The 22,853-nt window shown below is 44.6% G+C and overlaps 1 protein-coding gene across 1 annotated transcript in view; it reads left to right on the forward strand.

The window, feature by feature from the left end:
• Positions 1-22,853, forward strand: part of LOC126263242 (zwei Ig domain protein zig-8-like) — a 253,264-nt gene that overhangs the window by 116,133 nt on the left and 114,278 nt on the right. The window contains exon 4 of the mRNA XM_049960327.1: positions 10,056-10,157. Coding sequence (XP_049816284.1) covers positions 10,056-10,157 — 102 coding nt within the window. The remainder of the gene's footprint in view (positions 1-10,055; positions 10,158-22,853) is intronic.

Genomic DNA, 22,853 nt, shown 5'->3' on the forward strand with positions numbered 1-22,853 from the left:
AATCTCTCAAATAGCAGACACTTTGACTGTCAAATAACTTCCGGGAATTCAGCCAGGTAACACTTTCAGCGACCGCCGATATTTCGGCGGGAGAACACCCCGCCATTTTCAAGGCAAACTGCAATGGACAGGCGGCGTACATTCAAATTTAATACCTCGGTTCTCCGACAGAAGGAGGAAAGATAACACACACACACACACACACACTGAACACTAGTGCCACCAAAGATGACCAAAGTCAGAGCTATCGATAGTGAGACTATGAATTCGCAGGTGAGGCAGCATTGACTCTGTTCCTCTGTTTTTTGACAAGGGAGAGAGCCGGATTCCCAACAGAGTTTACACAGAAACCTCCATCCCTGTTAACGAGGTTGCTCGCCTCACCTGCGAATTCATAGTCTCACTATCGATAGCTCTGACTTTGGTCATCTTTGGTGGCACTAGTGTTCAGTGTGTGTGTGTGTGTTATCTTTCCTGCTTCTGTCGGAGAACCGAGGTATTAAATTTGCATGTACGCCGCCTGTCCGTTGCAGTTTGCCTTGAAAATGGCGGGGTGTTCTCCCGCCGAAATATCGGCGGTCGCTGAAAGTGTTACCTGGCTGAATTCCCGGAAGTTATTTGAAAGTTGTATACGCCAGGAGAAACTCAGGTCTCACTTTGACTGTCACTTGAAGATTATTTGAGACGGCGTAAACTGCGGGACGAGTTGACGGATCGTCACTGAAGATAGCTTGCTGGCAACTGGTGAGAACTGAGGCGCTGACTGTTGACGAAAGCTGCGCGGTAACTGAGTGGTACCTGGAACTGAAGAGAACTGCAATAACTGGTGGAGTGCCAGCGTGCGATCCTTTAAATGATGCGCTCGCGTATGAACATCATTTCGCGAAATTCACTGTCGAGTTACATTAAAGGGTCCACCTGTCAAAAGCCAACCGCCTTTTCCAAAAAAAAAAAATGGTTCAAATGGCTCTGAGCACGATGGGACTCAACTGCTGTGGTCATCAGTCCCCTAGAACTTAGAACTACTTAAACCTAACTAACCTAAGGACATCACACACAGCCATGCCCGAGGCAGGATTCGAACCCGCCTTTTCCAGCGTGGACGAATTCACCGGGCAAGAATGGAGTCAGTGAGGTTGTGGAGGGTACTGAAAGAGATGTGGAACCATGCCGACTCCAGCGTCGTGCCCAGCTGAAGTTAACAGAAGGTAACGAAAGAGATGTGGAGCTATTGTGACTTAAGAGCAGTGTCCATCTGTCCTAGGTTTCTCGGCTGAAGATCCATGGCCCGAAAAGATCGACTGTGATGTTCACACAGATTCTCGATTTGGTTTAAGTCCGGCGAATTTGGTGACCACTGGAACTCAACCTGGTGCTTTTCAAACGAAGAATATAGACTCCCAGCTGTATGACACACTTCATTGTCCTGCTGGCAGATACCATCATACTAAGGAAAAAGAAATCGTATGCAGTGGTGGACATAGTCCCTAAGGATGGACGCATACTTTTGGTGATCCATTCACGGAGTGACGAAGTAACCCAGAAAATTTGACGAAAACATTCCGCAGAGCATAGCGCTCCCTCTTTGTTTGCTTTCCGACCTGTCACGCTATACGCACTAATGGCCATTTGTTAGATGGAACATAAAACGTGATTCATTCGGAAAGTGTCCGCCTTGATAGCTGAGCGGTCAGCGCGACGGAATACCACGCAAAGTTGCCCGGGTTTGATTCCGGGCAGCGTCGAAGATTTTCTCCACTCAGTGACTGGGTGTTGTTTGGTCTTCATCATCTCCTCCCCGTCGACGCACAAGTCGTCGAAGTAGCGTCAACTAAAAGCACCAGGTGACCGGTCCACTAGACGGGGGGCCCTAGCCACACGACAGTTCATTTTGTCCGGAAGGTCACCTGTATCCACACATGTACGTCCAGGTGCGGTACTGATGTGCAAAATCAGCCCTCGTCACCAGTGAACAGCAGTCTCCATGAGTGCGTGAACCAGGCACCAGCTGCGTAGGTCCATACACAGCAGCGTTCGCTGTAGAGTCGTTGCGGAGGCACTTGGTAGCCCCGTCATTCAAGTTGGCAGTCACTTACTTGACAGCTGCCCGTCTATTCGCCCATATACAGTGTGTAAATTTGAAGATGACAAACGAGAATAACTAGAAAAATAAGCTTCACAGGAAAAAATGTGTAGACTCCAAAGATGATTATTTTCGAGGGGGACATCTGCTAGTGCTAAAATTAGCCCACCACCACAGCCCCTCCGGGTTGGGCGAGAGGCAACTTTAAAATTTCAAATGGGAACCTTAATTCTTTACTGCAGAATCAGATTCTACATAAAAAACTACGTACATTTTGTCATAAAAATTTATTTTGATTCTAGGTGGTTGGCGGGATATTTCAAGAAAATGTTTGTACTCATTTTTGCTTGGAAAATGGTTACAGATAAGTAAAAAATATTTGTTTACGTCGTAAATTTTGATTCACTAAAACAAAAATTCTCCCTCTCTCCCCATACGGTGGGGTTTGAAAGAGAGGAATTAGAGTTTTGCAAATGTTGACCCAAACAAAACTAATCTGAATCAGCGGAAAACATTAATAATTATCCCACCATTTGTAAAACTATAATTCATCTCAGTCAGACCCCACCCTATGGGGAGAAAGGGACAGTATTAGTTTTAGCGAATCAAAATTTACGAAATAAATAAGAATTTTTTACCTATGCGTAACCATTTTCCACGCAAAAATTAGAACATGGATTTTCTCGAATTACAGCGCCAACTACCAAGAATCAAAACAAATACACTCCTGGAAATTGAAATAAGAACACCGTGAATTCATTGTCCCAGGAAGGGGAAACTTTATTGACACATTCCTGGGGTCAGATACATCACATGATCACACTGACAGAACCACAGGCACATAGACACAGGCCACAGAGCATGCACAATGTCGCCACTAGTACAGTGTATATCCACCTTTCGCAGCAATTCAGGCTGCTATTCTCCCATGGAGACGATCGTAGAGATGCTGGATGTAGTCCTGTGGAACGGCTTGCCATGCCATTTCCACCTGGCGCCTCAGTTGGACCAGCGTTCGTGCTGGACGTGCAGACCGCGCGAGACGACGCTTCATCCAGTCCCAAACATGCTCAATGGGGGACAGATCCGGAGATCTTGCTGGCCAGGGTAGTTGACTTACACCTTCTAGAGCACGTTGGGTGGCACGGGATACATGCGGACGTGCATTGTCCTGTTGGAACAGCAAGTTCCCTTGCCGGTCTAGGAATGGTAGAACGATGGGTTCGATGACGGTTTGGATGTACCGTGCACTATTCAGTGTCCCCTCGACGATCACCAGTGGTGTACGGCCAGTGTAGGAGATCGCTCCCCACACCATGATGCCGGGTGTTGGCCCTGTGTGCCTCGGTCGTATGCAGTCCTGATTGTGGCGCTCACCTGCACGGCGCCAAACACGCATACGACCATCATTGGCACCAAGGCAGAAGCGACTCTCATCGCTGAAGACGACACGTCTCCATTCGTCCCTCCATTCACGCCTGTCGCGACACCACTGGAGGCGGGCTGCACGATGTTGGGGCGTGAGCGGAAGACGGCCTAACGGTGTGCGGGACCGTAGCCCACCTTCATGGAGACGGTTGCGAATGGTCCTCACCGATACCCCAGGAGCAACAGTGTCCCTAATTTGCAGGGAAGTGGCGGTGCGGTCCCCTACGGCACTGCGTAGGATCCTACGGTCTTGGCGTGCATCCGTGCGTCGCTGCGGTCCGGGCCCAGGTCGACCGGCACGTGCATCTTCCGCCGACCACTGGCGACAACATCGATGTACTGTGGAGACCTCACGCCCCACGTGTTGAGCAATTCGGCGGTACGTCCACCCGGCCTCCCGCATGCCCACTATACGCCCTCGCTCAAAGTCCGTCAACTGCACATACGGTTCACGTCCACGCTGTCGCGGCATGCTATCAGTGTTAAAGACTGCGATGGAGCTCCGTATGCCACGGCAAACTGGCTGACACTGACGGCGGCGGTGCACAAATGCTGCGCAGCTAGCGCCATTCGACGGCCAACACCGCGGTTCCTGGTGTGTCCGCTGTGCCGTGCGTGTGATCATTGCTTGTACAGCCCTCTCGCAGTGTCCGGAGCAAGTATGGTGGGTCTGACACACCGGTGTCAATGTGTTCTTTTTTCCATTTCCAGGAGTGTACTTAGGACAAAATGTATGTAGTTTATTTAAGTAGAATCTGATTCTGCAATAATAAATGAGTGTTCCCATTTAAAATTTTAAAGTTGACTCCCGCCCCTCCCCCAGGGGGCGGGGTGGCGGACTAATTTTAGCACCAGCAGATGTCCCACTCGAAAATAATCAACTTTGGATTCTACACATTTTTTTCGTGTGAAGCTTATTTTTCGAGTTATTCTGGTTTGTCAGCTTAAATTTTACACCCTGTGTATCTCCGCAGCCATCGTTCACCCCTGCCGGATGGTGTGGCCGAGTGGTTCTAGGCGCTACAGTCTGGAACCGCGCGACCGCTACGGTCGCAGAATAGAGTCCTGCCTCGGGCATGGATGTGTGTGACGTCCTTAGGTTAGTTATGCTTAAGTAGTTCTAAGTTCTAGGGGACTGATGACCTCAGCAGTCAAGTCCTATAGTGCTCAGAGCCATTTGAACCATTTGTACCATCGTTCACCCCAGTTATCTATGGCCCATGTGCACCACACTTGGCTCGTCGCCAGTTTTGAATAGCGCTATTTTGAGGTGCACGAATAACTAATGGCAGCTTACTAATAAAATGGCTCGTAGTACTATGGGACTTAACTTCTAAGGTAATCAGTCCCATAGAAATTAGAACTACTTAAACCTTACTAACCTAAGGACATGACACACATCCATGCCCGAGGCAGGATTCGAACCTGCTACCGTAGCGGTCGCGCGGTTCCAGACTGTAGAACTTAGAACCGCTCGGCCACTCCGGCCGGTGGCATACTAATAGTTTACAAACTTATCAGTTTCGGAAATACTTCCACACTGGCCGTTTCGGACGTCAGAAGAATCGCTTCGTTTCCGCATTACGACAACGAATGCAATGTATCCCAAGTTCCCTCCACACTCTTTCTTATACCTTCCACTGCTAGTGCCGTCACCAGCCATCTGTGAGTGGTTATCGCACACTGACGTCGGACACAGCCGGTGGTCACATGAATGGGACTGGATCGCGTGTTTGACGGATGTATCAAATACTTACGTCCAGGTTTCAGAGCTCTCCGTGGTGGCGGACGTAAAAGATAGCAGACACATTGCTTCCTTGAGTGTCTTGCAGCCGAAGTACCAGTGCTCCTTAATATCAGCGCCAACTGTACACTACTCCCCAGAATATGTGTAAGGTGCCATGCTATTACAGACTGGTCTGTGCTGTCCTCTCTGGCTAGCTCTGTTACTGGCCGTTCAAATGCCTCTGAGCACTATGGGACTTAACATCTGAGGTCATCAGTCCCCTAGACTTAGAAATTCTTAAACCTAACTAACCCAAAGACATCACATACGTCCAAGCCCGAGGCAGGATGCGAACCTGCGACCCTAGCAGCAGCGCGGCTCCGTACTGAAGCGCCTAGAACCGCTGGGCGACATCGGCCGGCCTGGCGGATACACAGCAGCACTTTATACTGTTCTCAGTTTCATAAAATGTATGTGATAATCTGTTTATTACCTCATAGACAACACAATGTAACTTGTAGTAAATCAAAGTGGAAAACACAACTATGAAATTCTACAATAGGATGTTGTCAGCTAAACGTTGTTAGCAGAAGGTCATTCGACTCTCTATACTTGTTATCAGAATCACCATATCCTACTGAAACATCCTCCCAAGGGGAAGAACGCACCCAACAGTTTTATTTGTTGTATAACATAATCTTCGCTATATCGTTTTCAATGTAACTGAAGTAACTGAAATGGTTACAAAAGGGTGTCATATAGTTGCTCACAAACATATTAACATTTCCTTACTAACTACTAATCATGGTTCAAATGGCTCTAAGCACTATGGGACTTAACATCTGATGTCATCAGTCCCCTAGATCGTGGAACTACTTAAACCTAACTAACCTAAGGACATCACACACATCCATGCCCGAAGCAGGATTCGAACCTGCAACCGTAGCGGTCGCGCGGTTCTAGACGGCAGCGCCTAGATCCGCTTGGCTACCCCGGCCGCAACTGCTTATCATCATCATTAGCAGATTTGCTCTTGTTTCCAAGAGACAGATGAAGTTCTAGGGTTACGGTATATCAGGTTATCCATAACACTCATCGTGTAACCTAAATCGAATAACCGTGATTCTAGGCGCGCAGTCCGGAACCGTGCGACTCCTACGGTCGCAGGTTCGAATCCTGCCTCGGGCATGGATGTGTGTGATGTCCTTAGGTTAGTTAGGTTTAAGTAGTTCTAAGTTCTAGGGGACTGATGACCACAGCAGTTGAGTCCCATAGTGCTCAGAGCCATTTGAACCATTTTTGAATAACCGTGATTGGAGAAACAACAATGGGGATGACATGTTAGTGTGAGTTAGCAAATTCAGTTGAACAGTAAAGGGAATATCAAAATTTGTAATTACTTAATTGACTAACCATTAAAAAAATTTATTAGTGCTTCAATAAAGCGATTCCTTGATAATTTCTTTGTTGGTACTATATTCTTTCCAACATTGTCAAGGTGGTTGATCTAAGTGCCATCTATATAAGGAGGAGATATTTTTCAGGTAATTGAGCCACATAGATCCCCATCCTCTATTAGGTCGACGAGTATTTCATGCATTTTTAAGCTCCACAGCAGATGAATTAAACAAGGATCCATCTCTTAACTGAAAAAGCGATCCAAATTGGATCAATGAATGCTGCACATTCCTTCTCTTTAAACTAAAATGTGTTGGACGGTAAATAGAATTTCTGTAACAGCCACTTCCCTCTAGAAACACTGCATTTAGTTAAATAAACAAGGACGGTATGCCTGAAATGTACTTAAATCGGCATATTGAAGGCTTTCTCATTAGACATTCTGTATTTTGGCCACCGTATTAGAGTACAAGACTGCACGATTTCATTTGCTCTGCAAAAGAGCTCATTCTGCTGGAAATTTCAGGCCCACAAAGAATGGGACGGTAGCGACATTTCCGCCCTTTTTCCCAGCACTGTACGCCTCCCTTCTGGCGGCGGAGGACATTTGCATTCAGATTACAGGCTGTTTCTGGTGAATGAGGCCCCGGACCGTGTCCAATCCTGTAGCCCGCTGCAGACTGCCACGGCGTAGTGCAGTCACGGCCAGTGACACTGCTCTCCCCCACAGCGTTGCCACACTTACTCGCTGTGTGGCAACCCCGCTTTCCCTAGCTGTGACAGAAATAAGACGCAGAAAGAGTGCAAATGCTGTGAGGAAATGTAATTGACGAAACACATTTAATCTTCTTCGGCAGCAACTTCATCATAAGCTCAACACGGAAAGTTACTCTGCAAACCAAATTCGCTAGTTGCCATAATCAAAACCCATACATAAATAAAAAAGTGTAGAACGTTAAAACACCAACAGCAGTTACAGTTAATATTCCATCATTATGTGTTTTTTTTAATTTGGAGAAATGTCGACTATATAAATTGCTGATCAACATCTTTCAGAGAATTATATTTTAATAAAAGGAATTCATGAACACTGGATACCATATTAGTATAAAATTGTGGAAGAGCTAATGCATTATAGTCCAGGCTGCAGTCAACAGGTGAATATAGAAGTGTTATTACAAAGGACTCATATGTACTTAATGTCATTCTCTGCCATAAGACGACTTGATGGTACTTCAACAATGTAATCTCTTTTCTCCCTGCAGATTCGCTTACACATACAATAAGCAATCAAAGGTAGCCGGACACCTGGCTGAAAACGACTTACAAGCTCGTGGCGGTAATGCTGGAATTAAAAGTGACAGTCGGTGAGGCCTGGCAATAATTCGGGGTTCCAAAATATTCCAAAGGTGTTCCATAGGGTTCGGGTGAGGACTCTGTGCAGGGAAATAAATTACAGCGATGCTATTGTCGTGTAACCACTCCGCCAACGGCCGTGCATTAGGAACAGGTGCTCGATCTTGCTGAAAGATGCAATCGGCATCTTCAACAGTGGGAAGCAATACGGTGCTTAAAACATCAATGTAGGCCTCTTCTGTGATAGTGGCACGCAAAACAACAAGGGGTGCAAGCCCCCTCCATGGAAAACACGACCACACCATAACATCACCGCCTCTGTATTTTACTGCTAGGACTACACACGCTGGCAGATGACGTTCACTGGGCATTTGGCATACCCACACCCTGCCATCACATCACCACATTGTGTACCGTGTTTCATCATTCATCACAACGTTTTTACGCTGCTCAATCGTCAAACGTGTACGCTCCTTTTACCAAGCGAGGCGTCGTTTGGCATCTACCGGCGTGATGTGCGGGTTATGAGCAGCCCCTCGACCATGACATCCGTTTTCTCACCTCCCGCCTGACTGTTGTAGTACTTACAGTGGATCCTGATGCAGTTTGGTATTCCTGTGTGATGGCCTGGATAGATCTCTGCCTATCACACATTACGACTCTCTTCAGCTGTCCAACCTCTCCGTCAGTCAACAGACGAGATCGGCCTGTACGCTTTTGTGCTGTACGTGTCCCTTCACGTTTCCACTTTGATATCACATCGGAAACAGTGGACCTAGCGATGGCTCGGAGTGTGGAAATCTCGCGTACAGACAGACACAAGTGACGCTCAATCACCTGACCGCGTTCGAAGTCCGTGAGATTCGGGGAGCGCCTCATTGTGCTCTCTAACGACGTCTAATGACTACTGAGGTCGCTGATATGGAGTACCTGGCAGTAGTTGGGAGCACAAAGCACGTAATATGAAAAACGTTTGTTTTTGGGTTTGTTCGGATACTTTTGATCACGTATTGTACCAGTTCATTTCTTCTGTTGCTGTGGAATGTGAACTGCTGACGATTAAAGATCTAAAATCTGGAAGCATAGCAAATAGTATTTTACTTATAGTATGAATGCAGTATAATACGAACAACGCATCATTAAATTAGTAGTGGTTTTCGGTAATATAGATTGCAAAATTTACTTCTCACCAGAGCCGTTAGCTCTAACCTGACTAGGAATGAAGACAAACAGTGACACCTCTTATGCGACAGTACTGTTGCGTCATATTTGAGCACCACAAAGACCAGAACATATGGCTCGTGTCGTGATGAAGTGTCTGCATGATACTGAAGTACTCCAGTCGTCATGAAGGTCCCACCTTAGACATGTCCTCGATGGAACATGTTTCGTACCAGCTCGGACGGCAGCTACGTTCCCATTCCATAATGAGGATATCAAGTGTCTTATACAACGGTTGGGGGCCGGCTTGCCCGAGGAGAAGGTACAGCGGCTTTACGATCGTCTATCTCAACAGATCAGTGCATGCATCCAGACCACGTGGCGTTCAGCTTATAAGTATACTGCCAAGTGTTTTGAAACTTTGCTCGATATTATAATCACTGAATCATTAGAAACACTCCCAAACCGTGAAGTATTATTTAGGTTCTTCCTCCTCTACAGGATGCTTCACTTGTTTTGTGAGACCATCTTTGTGTGCACAAAAAGAAATTAGTTTGGATTGTAAGAGTTGAAATCTGGAAAGATACGATGTCTCCTCCACTTATTAACGCAGTTTCGTATATTGGGTGTCACGATAATCTGTGGTCGCCTACGAAAACCTTTGAGCTGCTCTCTGTATTAGGGTTCACCGTCACGTAGGGACAATTTCGTCCCGAGCTGACAGGCTGTAAGTTACTTTACTGACAAATATGTACATATTTTTATCTCCTTCTTTCGTTACCTGATACCAGTAAGTGTATTCACATGAATCTGTCAGCACTAAATGATTGCAGAGCTGCTTAGTTAAAAGTGTTTGTCTAATTTCGCAATGGAACGTTTATAAACATTACGTTCATGTTTCAGGTGTCGTGGATCAGGCGCAAGGACTACCACCTGCTGACCGTGGGTCTGGTGACGTACACAGGAGACGATAGGTACCAGGCCATCCACGTGCAGCACTCTGAGGTACGTTCATCATCCTCGGAACACAAAACTTCAGCTCTTTCTGTGTTTGTTTGGCGATATTTAGCATTAGAACATATCTCACGCGAATGTGAAATATTCTTTTAACACATAGTTATCCAATTTTTTTTCAATTCCTTTCTAATACTTTACCATTAATGTCACTTGATGTGACAACGATTAGTTAACAACTTACTCAAGGTGTACAAGTTCTGTCGAAAGTTTTTTTAGGTAAATATGTAATGAAAATAAACTAATTTTTTATATGTAAACCTGAATATTTTGCTTAAATTGAAGATAAGTGGAAAGTTACGTGAGAACATATTGTAGCAGCCTCACCTGGTAAAATATATGACTGCAACCGTAGCGGAAAGCGCTGCATCTGTTTCGAGACTGTCTCAAAACTTTGTATGCGTCGTAGCTGTACAAACATAATACAAATCTCTCCTAACTACCCATTATGTACAGTGAGACGTGACGGAAGAATTGAGGGGTTACTTCACTATACTCCTTGAATGGATTCCTTAATATAGTTGAGCACAATGCTTTTGATAATTTCTGGGCTTCGCTCCAATTTACGTCTGTCAAGTCCCTGCCATTCGACCAGCTGATTCAGGGTAATCGAGTGGGTCGCTATTCCGTTACGGAAATGTGATTGTTAAAGCCAGTACAAAAGCCCGTCTTACTTTATTATCTGACCTCCGAACACTGGTATCACTGATTAGCTGGAAGCTTTCTTTCAAGCCTTCGCTAACGACTAAAAGCTTTTCCAATTACTGCAAGAGATACCATGGAGTTTGTGTTCGCATTCTGCGTTTATAACGAAGAGAAAAGGCCTAGAATTACATTCAGCGTAACTTGAGTACTAGTTTTGTTGTGACACTTCGCCCTGTACTACGAATTCTGTTTCCACCTCGTGCTGCTGGTTCTAACTAATTGCTGAAGCACTTACACAGAAAATACATTCAGCATGAGAGCAATTGTAATGTTCAACAACGTATGCAGAAAATTACAGTTTCACGAGAGTAATGAGAATGACGCAGTTTCAACAGAAATGCGCCACAGCTTCGAAAGATATAACGCGGTTAATGATTACATCGCTTTGCTACAGGGTATAAATACACCAATATATCCGATTCTGAAGCTGCAGTGTGCCATGCTAATAATATACGAGGGATATTCGGGAAGTAATTTCCGATCGGTCAAGAAATGGAAACCACTGTGTAAATCAAATAATGCATTGCACGTATGTGTTCGACAGTATCTCTAGTATCCCTGTCGGTTGCACGACTTCTCTCTTTCCAGTTCTGAGTGCATCGTGAGCACATAGAGATGCATAGAAAATAGTGTCTTCCGCCAAGTATGGGCTCCTGGTGAGAGATTTCATGTGATATTATGCAGCCCACATTACAGAGCTGTCATTCGGCTCCTACTTCGTTACAATTCTCGGTAGCAATTTCCTGGGACAATGAAAATGCTCCTGCAGCGTTTTCGGTGGGAAGTGTTTGATCACCCGCACTGCAGCCGGTAATTGGCTCCCTCTGTGTTTCGTCTCTGCTCACATTAACTACTGGCTATGAAGACAACATTTTAGCGCAGGCAACGAGCTATAGAAGAACGAAGAGAATTGGCGGGATGCACAGACGGGTGCCTTCTACGACGAGGGTATTGGAAAGTTGTTATAACGGTGCGACAGATGTCCTAGCTGGAGCGCCGACTATGTAGTGAAGTAGTAGAAAGGTAGAGCCAACTGTCGCAAATAAAACATTTCTGAGTTTCAATGTAGTTTCCATTTCGCGACTGACCGGAAGTTACTATCTGGACAAGCCTTGTATTGTCTGTTTATACGTTAAATGTATAGCACTTTAATCGAAACAGTTGCAGTTTCAATTATGTGGCAGTACCTTATAAACGGTGAAACACTTATAAAAGTAACTGATTGCTGTGAGTAGCTTTATAATCGTTGCTGCCATCCTTTATGACACTGAAACGAACAGTTGTCATTATGTACAGGTACCGAGACTTTAGGAGGAAACACATTTGTCCTTATTTAAGTCACACGTCGTTTCTGTAAGAGTATTTCGGTCTTCTGTACGGTGCACCTGCATTTAGGATGATTTGATGTCCTTCATAACCTCTTACATTGACTTCAGCTCTGCGCTTCCATTATTTATAACTGCAGCATTTCGTGTGTTTCTTATCTGTGATTAAAGTTCTACAAACAAACACTACTTGAGATTAACTTTCCGAAAAGACTTAGCTATCCCAATATACTTTAATTCTCATGGCCTCCCTCCCCTTATATTTGAAATACATCTACATTATATTTTCTTTTGAGTCATCAGTCTTCTAAGTGGTTTGATGCAGCCAGCCACGAATTATCCTCCAGTGCCAATTTCTTCATCTTAGAGTAGCACTTGCAACCTACGTCCACAATTATTTGCTGGATGTATTCCAGACACTGCCTTCCTCTACAGCTTCTTCCTTCTACAGCTCCCGCTAGTATCATGGAAGTCATTCCCTGATATCTTAACAGGTGTTGTATCATCCTGCCCCTTCTCCCTGTCAGTGTTTTCCGCATATTCCTTTCGATTCTGCGCAGAAGATTTTGATTCCTTACCTAATCAGTCCACCTAATTTTCAACACTCGTCTGTAACACTACATTTCATATGCCTCGATTCTTTTCAGTTCCGATTTTCCCACAGTCCATGTTTCACTACCACACAATGCTGTGCTCCAAAAGTACATTATCAGTAATTTCTTCCTCAAATTATGTCTATGTTTGATACTAGAAGAATTCTGTTACCCAGGAATGCCCTTTTTCGCAGTGCGAGCCTGTTTTTAATGTCCTCCCTGCCCCATCATCATTGATTATTTTACTGCCTAGGTAGCAGAATTCCTTAACTTCATAAACTTCGTAACCATCAATCCTGATGTTTCTCGCTGTTCTCATTTCTGCTACTTCTCACTATTTTCGACTTTCTTCTATTTACTCTCAATCTGTATTCTGTAATCATTTGATTGTTCGCTCCCTTCATCAGATCACGCAATTTCTGTTCACTTTCACTCAGGACAGCAATGTCATCAGCGAATATTATCACCGATATCCTTTCACCCTGTATTTTACTCCCACTCCTGATCCTTTCTTTTATTTTTGATTATTGCTTCTTCGATGTACAGATGGAACAGTAGGGCGAAACACTACATCCCTGTCTCAAACGTTTTTTAATCCGAGCTCTTATATCTTGGTCGTCTACTTTTATTATTCCCTCTTGACTCTTGTACAGATTGTATATCTCTTCCTTAAGCTTATCCCTGTTTTTTTCAGAATTTCGAACACCTTGCACCATTCCAGGCTGGCAAACACTTTTTTCTGTTCAAAAAAGCTTATGATAGTGTCTTGATTTGTCATTAGCCTTGCCTCCATCATCAAACTCAATGTCAGCGTTGCCTCCCCGGGGCCTTTACTTCTTGTATAGCCAAACTGATCGTCACCTAACTCATGCTCATTTTTCTTTTCCCTTCTTATGTATACCATTCTTGTCAGAAACTTGGATGCATGAGTTTTTAAGCTGATTGTGCGATAATTCTCACACTTATCGGCTCTCGCAGTCTACGAAATTATGTGGATGATATTTTTCCGAAAGTCAAATGGTGTGGTGTGAGACATATATTCTATTCACCAATGTAATTAGTCGTTTTGTTTCTATTTTACCCAATGATTTCAGCAAGTCTGACGGAATGTTATCTACCTCTTCTGCCTTATTTGATCTTAAGCACTCCAAAGCTCTCTTAAATTCTTATTCTCCTATCTCTTCTAAATCGACTCCTGTTTCTTCTCCTATCACGGCAAACAAATCTTCCTCCTCATACAGGCCTTCAGTGCGATCTTTCCACCTGTCTCCTCTCTCCTCTCTGCTTAACAGTCGAATTCCCGTTGCACTCTTTATGTTACAACAATTGCTTTTAATATCGCCAAATGCAGTTTTGACTTTCCTGTAAGCTCAGTCAGTTCTTCCGACAATCATTTTGTTTTCGATTTCTTCACATTTTACCCTGCAGACATTTCGTCTTAGCTTCCCTGCATTTCCTGTTTATTTCATTACATTGAGACGTGTATTTCTGTATTCCTAAATTTGCCTGAACATTGTTGTACTTCCTTCTTTTATCAGTCAGGTGAAGTATTTCGATTGTTACCCATGGCTTCTTCGCAGTTACCAACTTCGTACCTATGTTTTTCCTTCCAACTTCTGTGATTGCCCTTTTTAGAGATATCCATTCCTCTTCAACTTCACTGCTTACTGAGCTATTCCTTACTGCTATATCTGTAGCCTTGGAGAACTTCTGAGGGATCTCGTTATTCCTTCGTAGTTGCGTACCCCACTTCTTTGCATATCGATTCTTACTGATCAATCTCTTAAACTGCAGCCGACTCTTCATCACTGCTAAATTGCGATATCTTCTCCTGGGTACACCTTACTGTCCAGTATATGCTGCTGCTGTAGATCTTACCCTGTACTCATCTGGCCAGAAATCCTTTTCTTCTTTCCATTTAACTTCACTGACATCACTGTTAGTATATCCAGATTGAGCCTTTGCGTTTCCCTTTTCAGGTTTTCTAGCTTCCCTACCATGTTCGTGCTTCTGACACTCCACGCCCCGATTTGTAGAAGATTATGGTTTCTTTGGTTATCAATCTTTTTCTCACGGTCGCCTTCCCTTTGGGAGTCCACTCCCAGAGATCCGAGTGGGGGACTATTCCAGAATCTTCTTCCAATGTAGAGATTAACCTGACACTTTTTCAATTACAAGCAACATGTCCTGTGGAAACACATTATGTGCTTTTAATGCAGTGGTTTTCATTGCCCTCTGCATTTTCATGCTGTGGACCTTTGCTGATTCTCCTGCCTTTGGGGGCATTTTCTCACCTCAGTGACAAAAGTATGTCCTCAAGTCCGATCCTCCGCCCTCTTGGATAAGGCCGTTGGCAGAATGAAGTTGACTTCTTATGCCGTAAATCTTCGGCCGCCAGTGCTGACTATTAACCCCAATGGTGATTATTAATAGTCAGTGAACAGAGTTGAAAAATTTGAAAATCCAGTTGTGCTGTTTCAGTTTAAAATTTCCCCAATAACCGTCATGTTCGTTTCTTTATCACTGTATTTAAATATATAGTGTGAACTTCTAAAGGTGTTAAATTGAACTGATTGTTTTAAAACTTTAAAAACGTCTCAGGAATTGTTATAACTACTTTCATCAACCTGTTTCTAAACACTAGTCTGCTTTTAACGTCCAATTTGATGCTTCATATTTAATAGCACACGTGTTTCATTTATTCAGAAGTCTTTTTATGTTCGCCAAGATGTTTTCTTCCCCAGCGTCATTCTGAAATACATTTTTCTCCATTGATTATCATTAGTCCTAATTACCTTCTACGTTTCTATTTATTTCCCTGCCTATATCATTTGCGTAACTTAATGATTTTATTCATTCCTATATAGCACTTACCAGGTGCTGAAGTGCAATGATAGTTATCGATTACGTTATGAATGTTGTGAGATCTCAAGCCCATATAAAAATTAGATGCATTAGCGTACACATTTTCCCACTGAAACAAATTACAATCCCTTCCAGACGAGCAGAATTATTCATTCTCCACACACAGTAAAAGTACAGATCACTTTCATGGCTTCGCGCAGAGTGACAACACTGTACAAACTGTTTTACTACCAATATTAAATTTAGTTCTTCTATATTCATTGTGAATTCTATTACCATTGGATACTCATACAATATATCCAATGTCGTGAGAGTGAGGTGGCGCAGTGGTTATCAAACTGGACTCGCTTTCGGGAGCATGACAGTTAAAACTGTGTCCGGCAATCCAGACGCAGATTTAACGTGATTTCCATAAATCGCTCTAGGTAAATGCCGGGATGCTATCCTTCATTAAATCCAAGTTTGTGCTGTATCTCTATTTCGATGTCGACAGGACGTTAAACCCAATCTTCCTTCTGCCCAATGTCCTAGTACAAGTAAATACATTCAAATTGCAATAGTCACCATCTTTAAATATAAAAGACTTGACATTCTACGTTTCAAGTCACATTAGATACCTCCTGCTATTTAATGAGATGTTAATAGTATTTCTTCTGTCAGAATGAAAAACCACACGCACACACAAAGAATAATGTGCGTCCAGAGTTGCCCATAACTGTCTACGATTGGCAATACAGCCGAACAAAGGTACTACAGAAGATACACCAGTTTTCACTTCAAACTGGCTGGAGGTCGTAATTCTGCATTAATAAGAACTGAATTTAGATAAAGACGTACACAACGTGCTGTTTGCTTGGCGATTAAATACCCGTGTTCTAAATTTGCTGTGAGAGCTAAAATAATGAACGAAGAAATTCTCAACCTTCATTCAATTTCTCCAACGCACCAGACTCCTAAAACGCACTCTCAGTTGAAAGTGTGCTGTCTGATATCTCAAGAATACTTACAGTCAAGTAACAGTGTTGACTAGAAGTACAGAAATTCCGAAAACCTTAGAGCTTAGACAGAAATTTAACACAAACTTAAACTAGCCTTACGAAAATTTGCATCCAAGCAGTCACCCCAAACTCGTCAAAGATTTGTTTTTTGTGTGATCTAAAAATACGGTTAGAAAATCTACGATATCCTCACTATGATATGTTACCGATTTTCCGTTTGGGGTGGAAAACTTTTCACGTCCGGTTCACTGTCGAACATCAGGTGTAACTAATCGTACTGTGCCGAAAAACGAAAATATCCAAAGACCGTCATAATTAACAGCGGGTGAAAGTATACGATAGTAGGAACAAAAGCGTTCCAGTAAACATAGGTCCGCAGAGGAGCCGTTAGTCATATGTTACCAAATTATACCATTATCTTTCACAAGTTAAGTACGCAAAAAGATCCTTACTTCGTCGATTTTTTACATAAAAATAATTGAAATATCTGACATATGTCAAAAATAAAGGGGAGACAAATGTTCATACCGCCGAGTTGGGTGATTTTCATTGGACATCCAGAATTTTAATACCTCATGTGCCTTCTGTGAGAATTTAGCACAGTCTGACAAAAAAAAAAAAAAAAAAATTGCTCTGAGCATGGGGCTTAACATCTATGGTCATCAGTCCCCTAGAACTTAGAACTACTTAAACCTCACTAACCTATGGACATCACACAACACCCAGTCATCACGAGGCAGAGAAAATCCGTAACCCCGCCGAGAATCGAACCCGGGAACACGGGCGCGGGAAGAGAGAACGCTACCGCACGACCACGAGCTGCGAACTCACAGCCTGACACCTACGTGGTATGCCACACTTAAGTCTACTGAGGTCATCCTCTGGTATCCGTTTCCATTCTTCAATAAGAGCCCATTAGAGTTCTTAGAAAGTCCATGGTGGAACGGGGCTACCACGAACACATTTCCCCAGCATGTTCCACACATACGCGACGTAGTTTAGGTCGGCACACAGAGCCGGCCGTTCCATTACTTCAGTGTCCAGGCTTCGCAAGACTTTTCTCCTGATGACCGCCACATAGACCCTGTCATTAGGAGGAATACAGGGAAGTCAGTCAACAACTACAACACGGTCAAACAGGGTCTTTTCGATGTGCTTCCTGGCACTAAGGCTATCACGAACAACGGCAAGATAGGCTGTCAACGCTAGAGCCTCCCTACAACATCACAAAGCCACGTAAATCTTCCGATATCATAGACAATATTTGGGAGGTACCGATCATTACGGGTGTCCGCAAACGAACAAAGCCGTCACCCTGCGTCAGATGACATCTGGACACATCCGTGAATAACACGAAGTGGCCAAATGACATGAGAACGGGAGAACTGGAGGCGAACTTGAAGATGCCGAGTTAAGCCGGTTATTTGAACAGGACCTCTTCGTCGTAAGTTCCTTTCTCGCAACCTGTTTACACTACTGGCCATTAAAATTGCTACACCACGAAGGTGACGTGCTACAGACGCGAAATTTAACCGACGGGAAGAAGATGCTGTGATATGAAATGATTAGCTCTTCAGAGCATTCACACAAGGTTGGCGCCGATGGCAACACCTACAACGTGATGACATGAGGAATGTTTCCAACCGATTTTTCATACACAAACAGCAGTTGACCGGCGTTGCCTGGTGAAACGTTGATGTGATGCCTCGTGTAAGCAGGAGAAATGCGTACCGTCACGTTTCCGACTTTGATAAAGGACGGATTGTAGCCTATCGCGATTGCGGTTTATCATAGCGCGACATTGCTGCTCGCGTTGGTCGAAATCCAATGACTGTTAGCAGAATGCGGAATCGGTGGGTTCAGGAGGGTAATAGCGAACGCCGTGCTTGATCCCAACGGCCTCGTATCACTAGCAGTCTAGACGGCAGGCATCTTATCCGCATGGCTGTAACGGATCGTGCAGCCAAGTCTCGACCCCTGAGTCAACAGATGGGGGCTTTTGCAAGACAACAACCATCTGCACGAACAGTTCGACGACGTTTCAAGCAGCATGGACTATCAGCTCGGAGATCATGGCTGCATCACAGACAGGAGTACTTGCGATGGTGTACTCAATGACGAACCTGGGTGCATGAATGGTAAAACGTCATTTTTTCGGATGAATCCAGGATCTGTTTACCGCATCATTATGGTCGCATCCGTGTTTGGCGACATCGCGGTGAAAGCACATTGGAAGCGTGTATTCGTCATCGCCATACTGGCGTATCACCCGGCGTGATGGTATGGGGTGCCATTGGTTACACGTCTCGGTCACCTCTTGTTCGCACTGACGGCACTTTGAACAGTGGACGTTACATTTCAGATGTGTTACGACCCGTGGCTCTACCTTTCATTCGATCCCTGCGAAACCCTACATTTCAGCAGGATAATGCACGACCGCATGTTACAGGTCGTGTATGGGCTTTTTCGGATACAGGAAATGTTCGACGGCTTCCCTGGCCAGCACATTCTTCAGGTCTCTCACCAATGGAAAATGTCTGGTCAATGGTGGCCGAGCAACTGGCTGGTCACTATACGCCAGTCACTACTCTTGATGAACTATGGTATCGTATTGAAGCTGCATGGGCAGCTGTACCTGTATACGCCATCCAAGCTCTGTTTGACTCGGGCGTATCAAGGCCGTTATTATGGCCAGAGGTGGTTGTTCTGGGTACTGATTTTTCAGGATCTATGCACCCAAACTGCGTGAAAATGTATTTACATGTCAGTCCCAGTATAATATATTTTTCCAATGAATACCCGTTTATCATCTGCACTTCTTCATGGTGTAGCAGTTTTAATGGCCAGTAGTGTAATACGGGTTGACCGGCCACGGCGCCTCCAGTGGCGCTGTTGAGTTCGTATTTCAGTGCTCTGAATCAAGCAGACCACCCTTGCAACTTGCAGTATCTTACGATGTCACATTTCATGTGCTTGGTTGAATACAGCGTCCACAAATGAGAACTGCATTCTGTGTACTTTGCTAGGGATACCGGTACTCAACTTCATTCCAGGTGGTCAGCTGACACTGTAAAGCACAACACAGCAAATCTATCAAAATACTGTAGATTTAACATACCAAACGTTGACACACCAGCTCCCCAGATTTTTCTGGACAGTGTATACCTTAGATTTTTGGACAACATGGTTGTGGAGATGAAGCAGCGATTAGTACGATTCATCAGTTATTCAAAAACAGTCTTAATCGCATTTATTATTATTATACCGCGAACCGGTTTCAACCCGACGCAGGGGTCATCTTCTGAGCGTTTACACCATTGGTCGACAGCTGGTGGTGTCACTCCTGTCTACATAACGGCAGGAAACTATCTACCAGTTTCTGCCGTTATGTAGACAGGAGTGACACCACCAGCAGACGATCAATGGTGCAAACGCCCAGAAGATGAGCCATACATCTACATCTACATACATATTCCGCAATCCACCATACGGTGCGTGGTGGAGGGTACCTCGTACCAAAACTAGCTTCGTCGCTCCCTGTTCCACTCCCAAACAGAACGAGGGAAAAATGAGTGCCTATATGCCTCTGTACGAGCCCCAATTTCTCTTATCTTATCTTTCCTCAAAATGTAAGTTGGCGGCAGTAAAATTGTACTGCAGTGAGCCTTAAATGCTGGTTCTCTAAATTTCCTCAGTAGTGATTCACGAAAAGAACGCCTCGTTTCCTCTAGAGACTCCCACCCGAGTTCCTGAAGCATTCCGTAAGACTCGCGTGATGATCAAACCTACCAGTAACAAATCTAGCAGGCCGCCTCTGAATTGCTTATATGTCCTCCCTCAATCCGACCTCATAGGGATCCCAAACGATCGAGCAGTACTCAAGAATAGGTCGTATTACTGTTTATAAGTGGTCTCCTTTACAGATGAACCACATCTTCCCTCAATTGTACCAGTGAACCGAAGACGACTATCCGCCTTCCCCACAACTGCCATTACATGCTTGTCCCACTTCATATCGCTCTGCAGTGTTACGCCCAAATATTTAATAGACGTGACTGTGTCAAGCACTACACTACTAATGTAGTATTCAAACCTTAAAGGATTATTTTTCCTATTCATCTGCATTAATTTACATTTATCTATATTTAGAGTTAGCTGCCATTCTTTACACCAATCACAAATCCTGTCGAAGTCATCTTGTATCCTCCTACAGTCACTCAACGACGACACCTTCCCGTACACCACAGCATCATCAGCAAACAGCACATTGCTATCCACCCTATCCAAAAGACCATTTATGTAGATAGAAAACAACAGCGGACCTACCACACTGGGGCACTGCAGATGATACCCTCATCTCCAATGAACACTCACCACCGAGGAAAACGTACTGGGTTCTATTACTTAAGAAATCTTCGAGCCACTCACATTCTTGGGAACCAATCCCATATGCTCGTACCTTAGTTAGGTGTCTGCAGTGGGGCACCGAATCAAACGCTTTCCGGAAGTCAAGGAATATGGCATCCGTCTGATACCCTTCTTCCACGGTTCCAACCCCTACGTCGGGTTGAAACCGGTTGGCGGTATAGTAATAATAAATGCGATGAAGCCTGTTTTTCAATAATTGGGTGTATTCCTTGTCCGCACTCCGTTACTGCAGGAAGTGGTTTTACGTGCTCTTGGAAGCCGTAAAGCACTTGCTGTTGCCCTCTGCAGTCTGGCGTCCGTCCTACAGCGCAGATACGTGGCCGATGCGGGCACGTCTCTCCCGTGACAGTCCCGATTGCTTTCCTGAGCGATCGCTGCCGCTCGGCGTGCAACTGCCCGCTGCGTGGGCAGCCTGGCGGTTTACGTCCGACCGCGCGCAGCTACACGCGCCGTGGGCACGTCGTTCAAACGTCGCAGCGTCAAGCGATTTATCTGCGGCGTCCTTTTTTTGTCCCTGCTGACAACTGACAGTGAAGAACGACACGCCTGTGTTCGCTCCCGCCGGCTTGCGGCTCTCTAATGACATAGGCCCATACGTTACATTTCCCAGTTACCAGCCAGACGAGATTTATCGAGTTTCGAATTGATATAATATTTACGAATGGAGACGCTGAAAACTATAAGGGCCTAAAGCACATTGTCGTCGATTTTGATATCGTAGCATGTATGCTCGCTACTGTCATTTGTTGATCTTAACCTGAACCAGCTTTTCCTGTGCTTTACCCCTACACGGGGATATACGAGGGCTATCCACAAAGTACATAACGTTTTCGTTTGTGTCCCTTAGAGGCGGGGCTAGCGCGGCCATCTTAGTGTCATGGCATTCCGCCGCTCAGTTGGCATCCTGCCGTGCTAGTGAGAGGTTCGTGCTGTACTCCGTTGAGTTACTGCGACAGTTTGAAATGTCAGCGTTAATTGAAAATGCCGCGTAGTGTGAAGTGCGTGCTGTAATAAGGTTTCTGACTGCAAAAACTGTACACCGATAGAAATCTATTGGCAGCTTTGTGAAGTGTATGGGGACAACATATCACTGAAGGTGGAGTGCGTCAATGGTCATAAAATTTAAAAATGGCCGAACTAACGTTCACGACGAAGAGCGAAGTGGAAGACCCAGCATAGTGACTGCCGAACTTGTCGAAAAAGTCGATGCCGCGGTCCGTGAAAACCGTAATTTCACAATAACGGAACTCTCTATGAGTTTTCCAGAAATTTCACGAAGTTTGTTGCACGAAATCATTACCGAAAAGCTTGGTTACGACAAGTTTTATGCAAGATGGATACCAAAAATCTTGACTGAGATTCACAAAAATCAGCGAATGGCTGCTGCTTTAACTTTTTTGGACGCTTACGAGAAAGATGGCGACTCATTACTCGATCGCATCGTTACTGGTGACGAAACATGGATTAAGCATGTGTACTACGAGACAAAATTGCAGTCAATGCAGTGGGGGCACACAAATTCCCCCCAAAAACCCAAGAAATGCGTGCAGACAATGTCGTCAAGGAAGGTGATGGCGACTGTCTTTTGGGACAGAAAAGGTGTGATTTTTGTGGATTTCCTGCAAAGAGGCACTACAATAAAGTCTCAAAGGTATTATCAAACTCTGCACAACCTCAGAAGAGCAATACAAAACAAGCGCAGGGGAAAGTTTGGCTCAAAGATCTTGCTGATTCACGGCAACGCCCGGGCCCACACGGCAAATGACACTCGTG

This window comes from Schistocerca nitens, chromosome 6, assembly GCF_023898315.1.
Source record: "Schistocerca nitens isolate TAMUIC-IGC-003100 chromosome 6, iqSchNite1.1, whole genome shotgun sequence".
NCBI classification, from domain to species: domain Eukaryota; kingdom Metazoa; phylum Arthropoda; class Insecta; order Orthoptera; family Acrididae; genus Schistocerca; species Schistocerca nitens.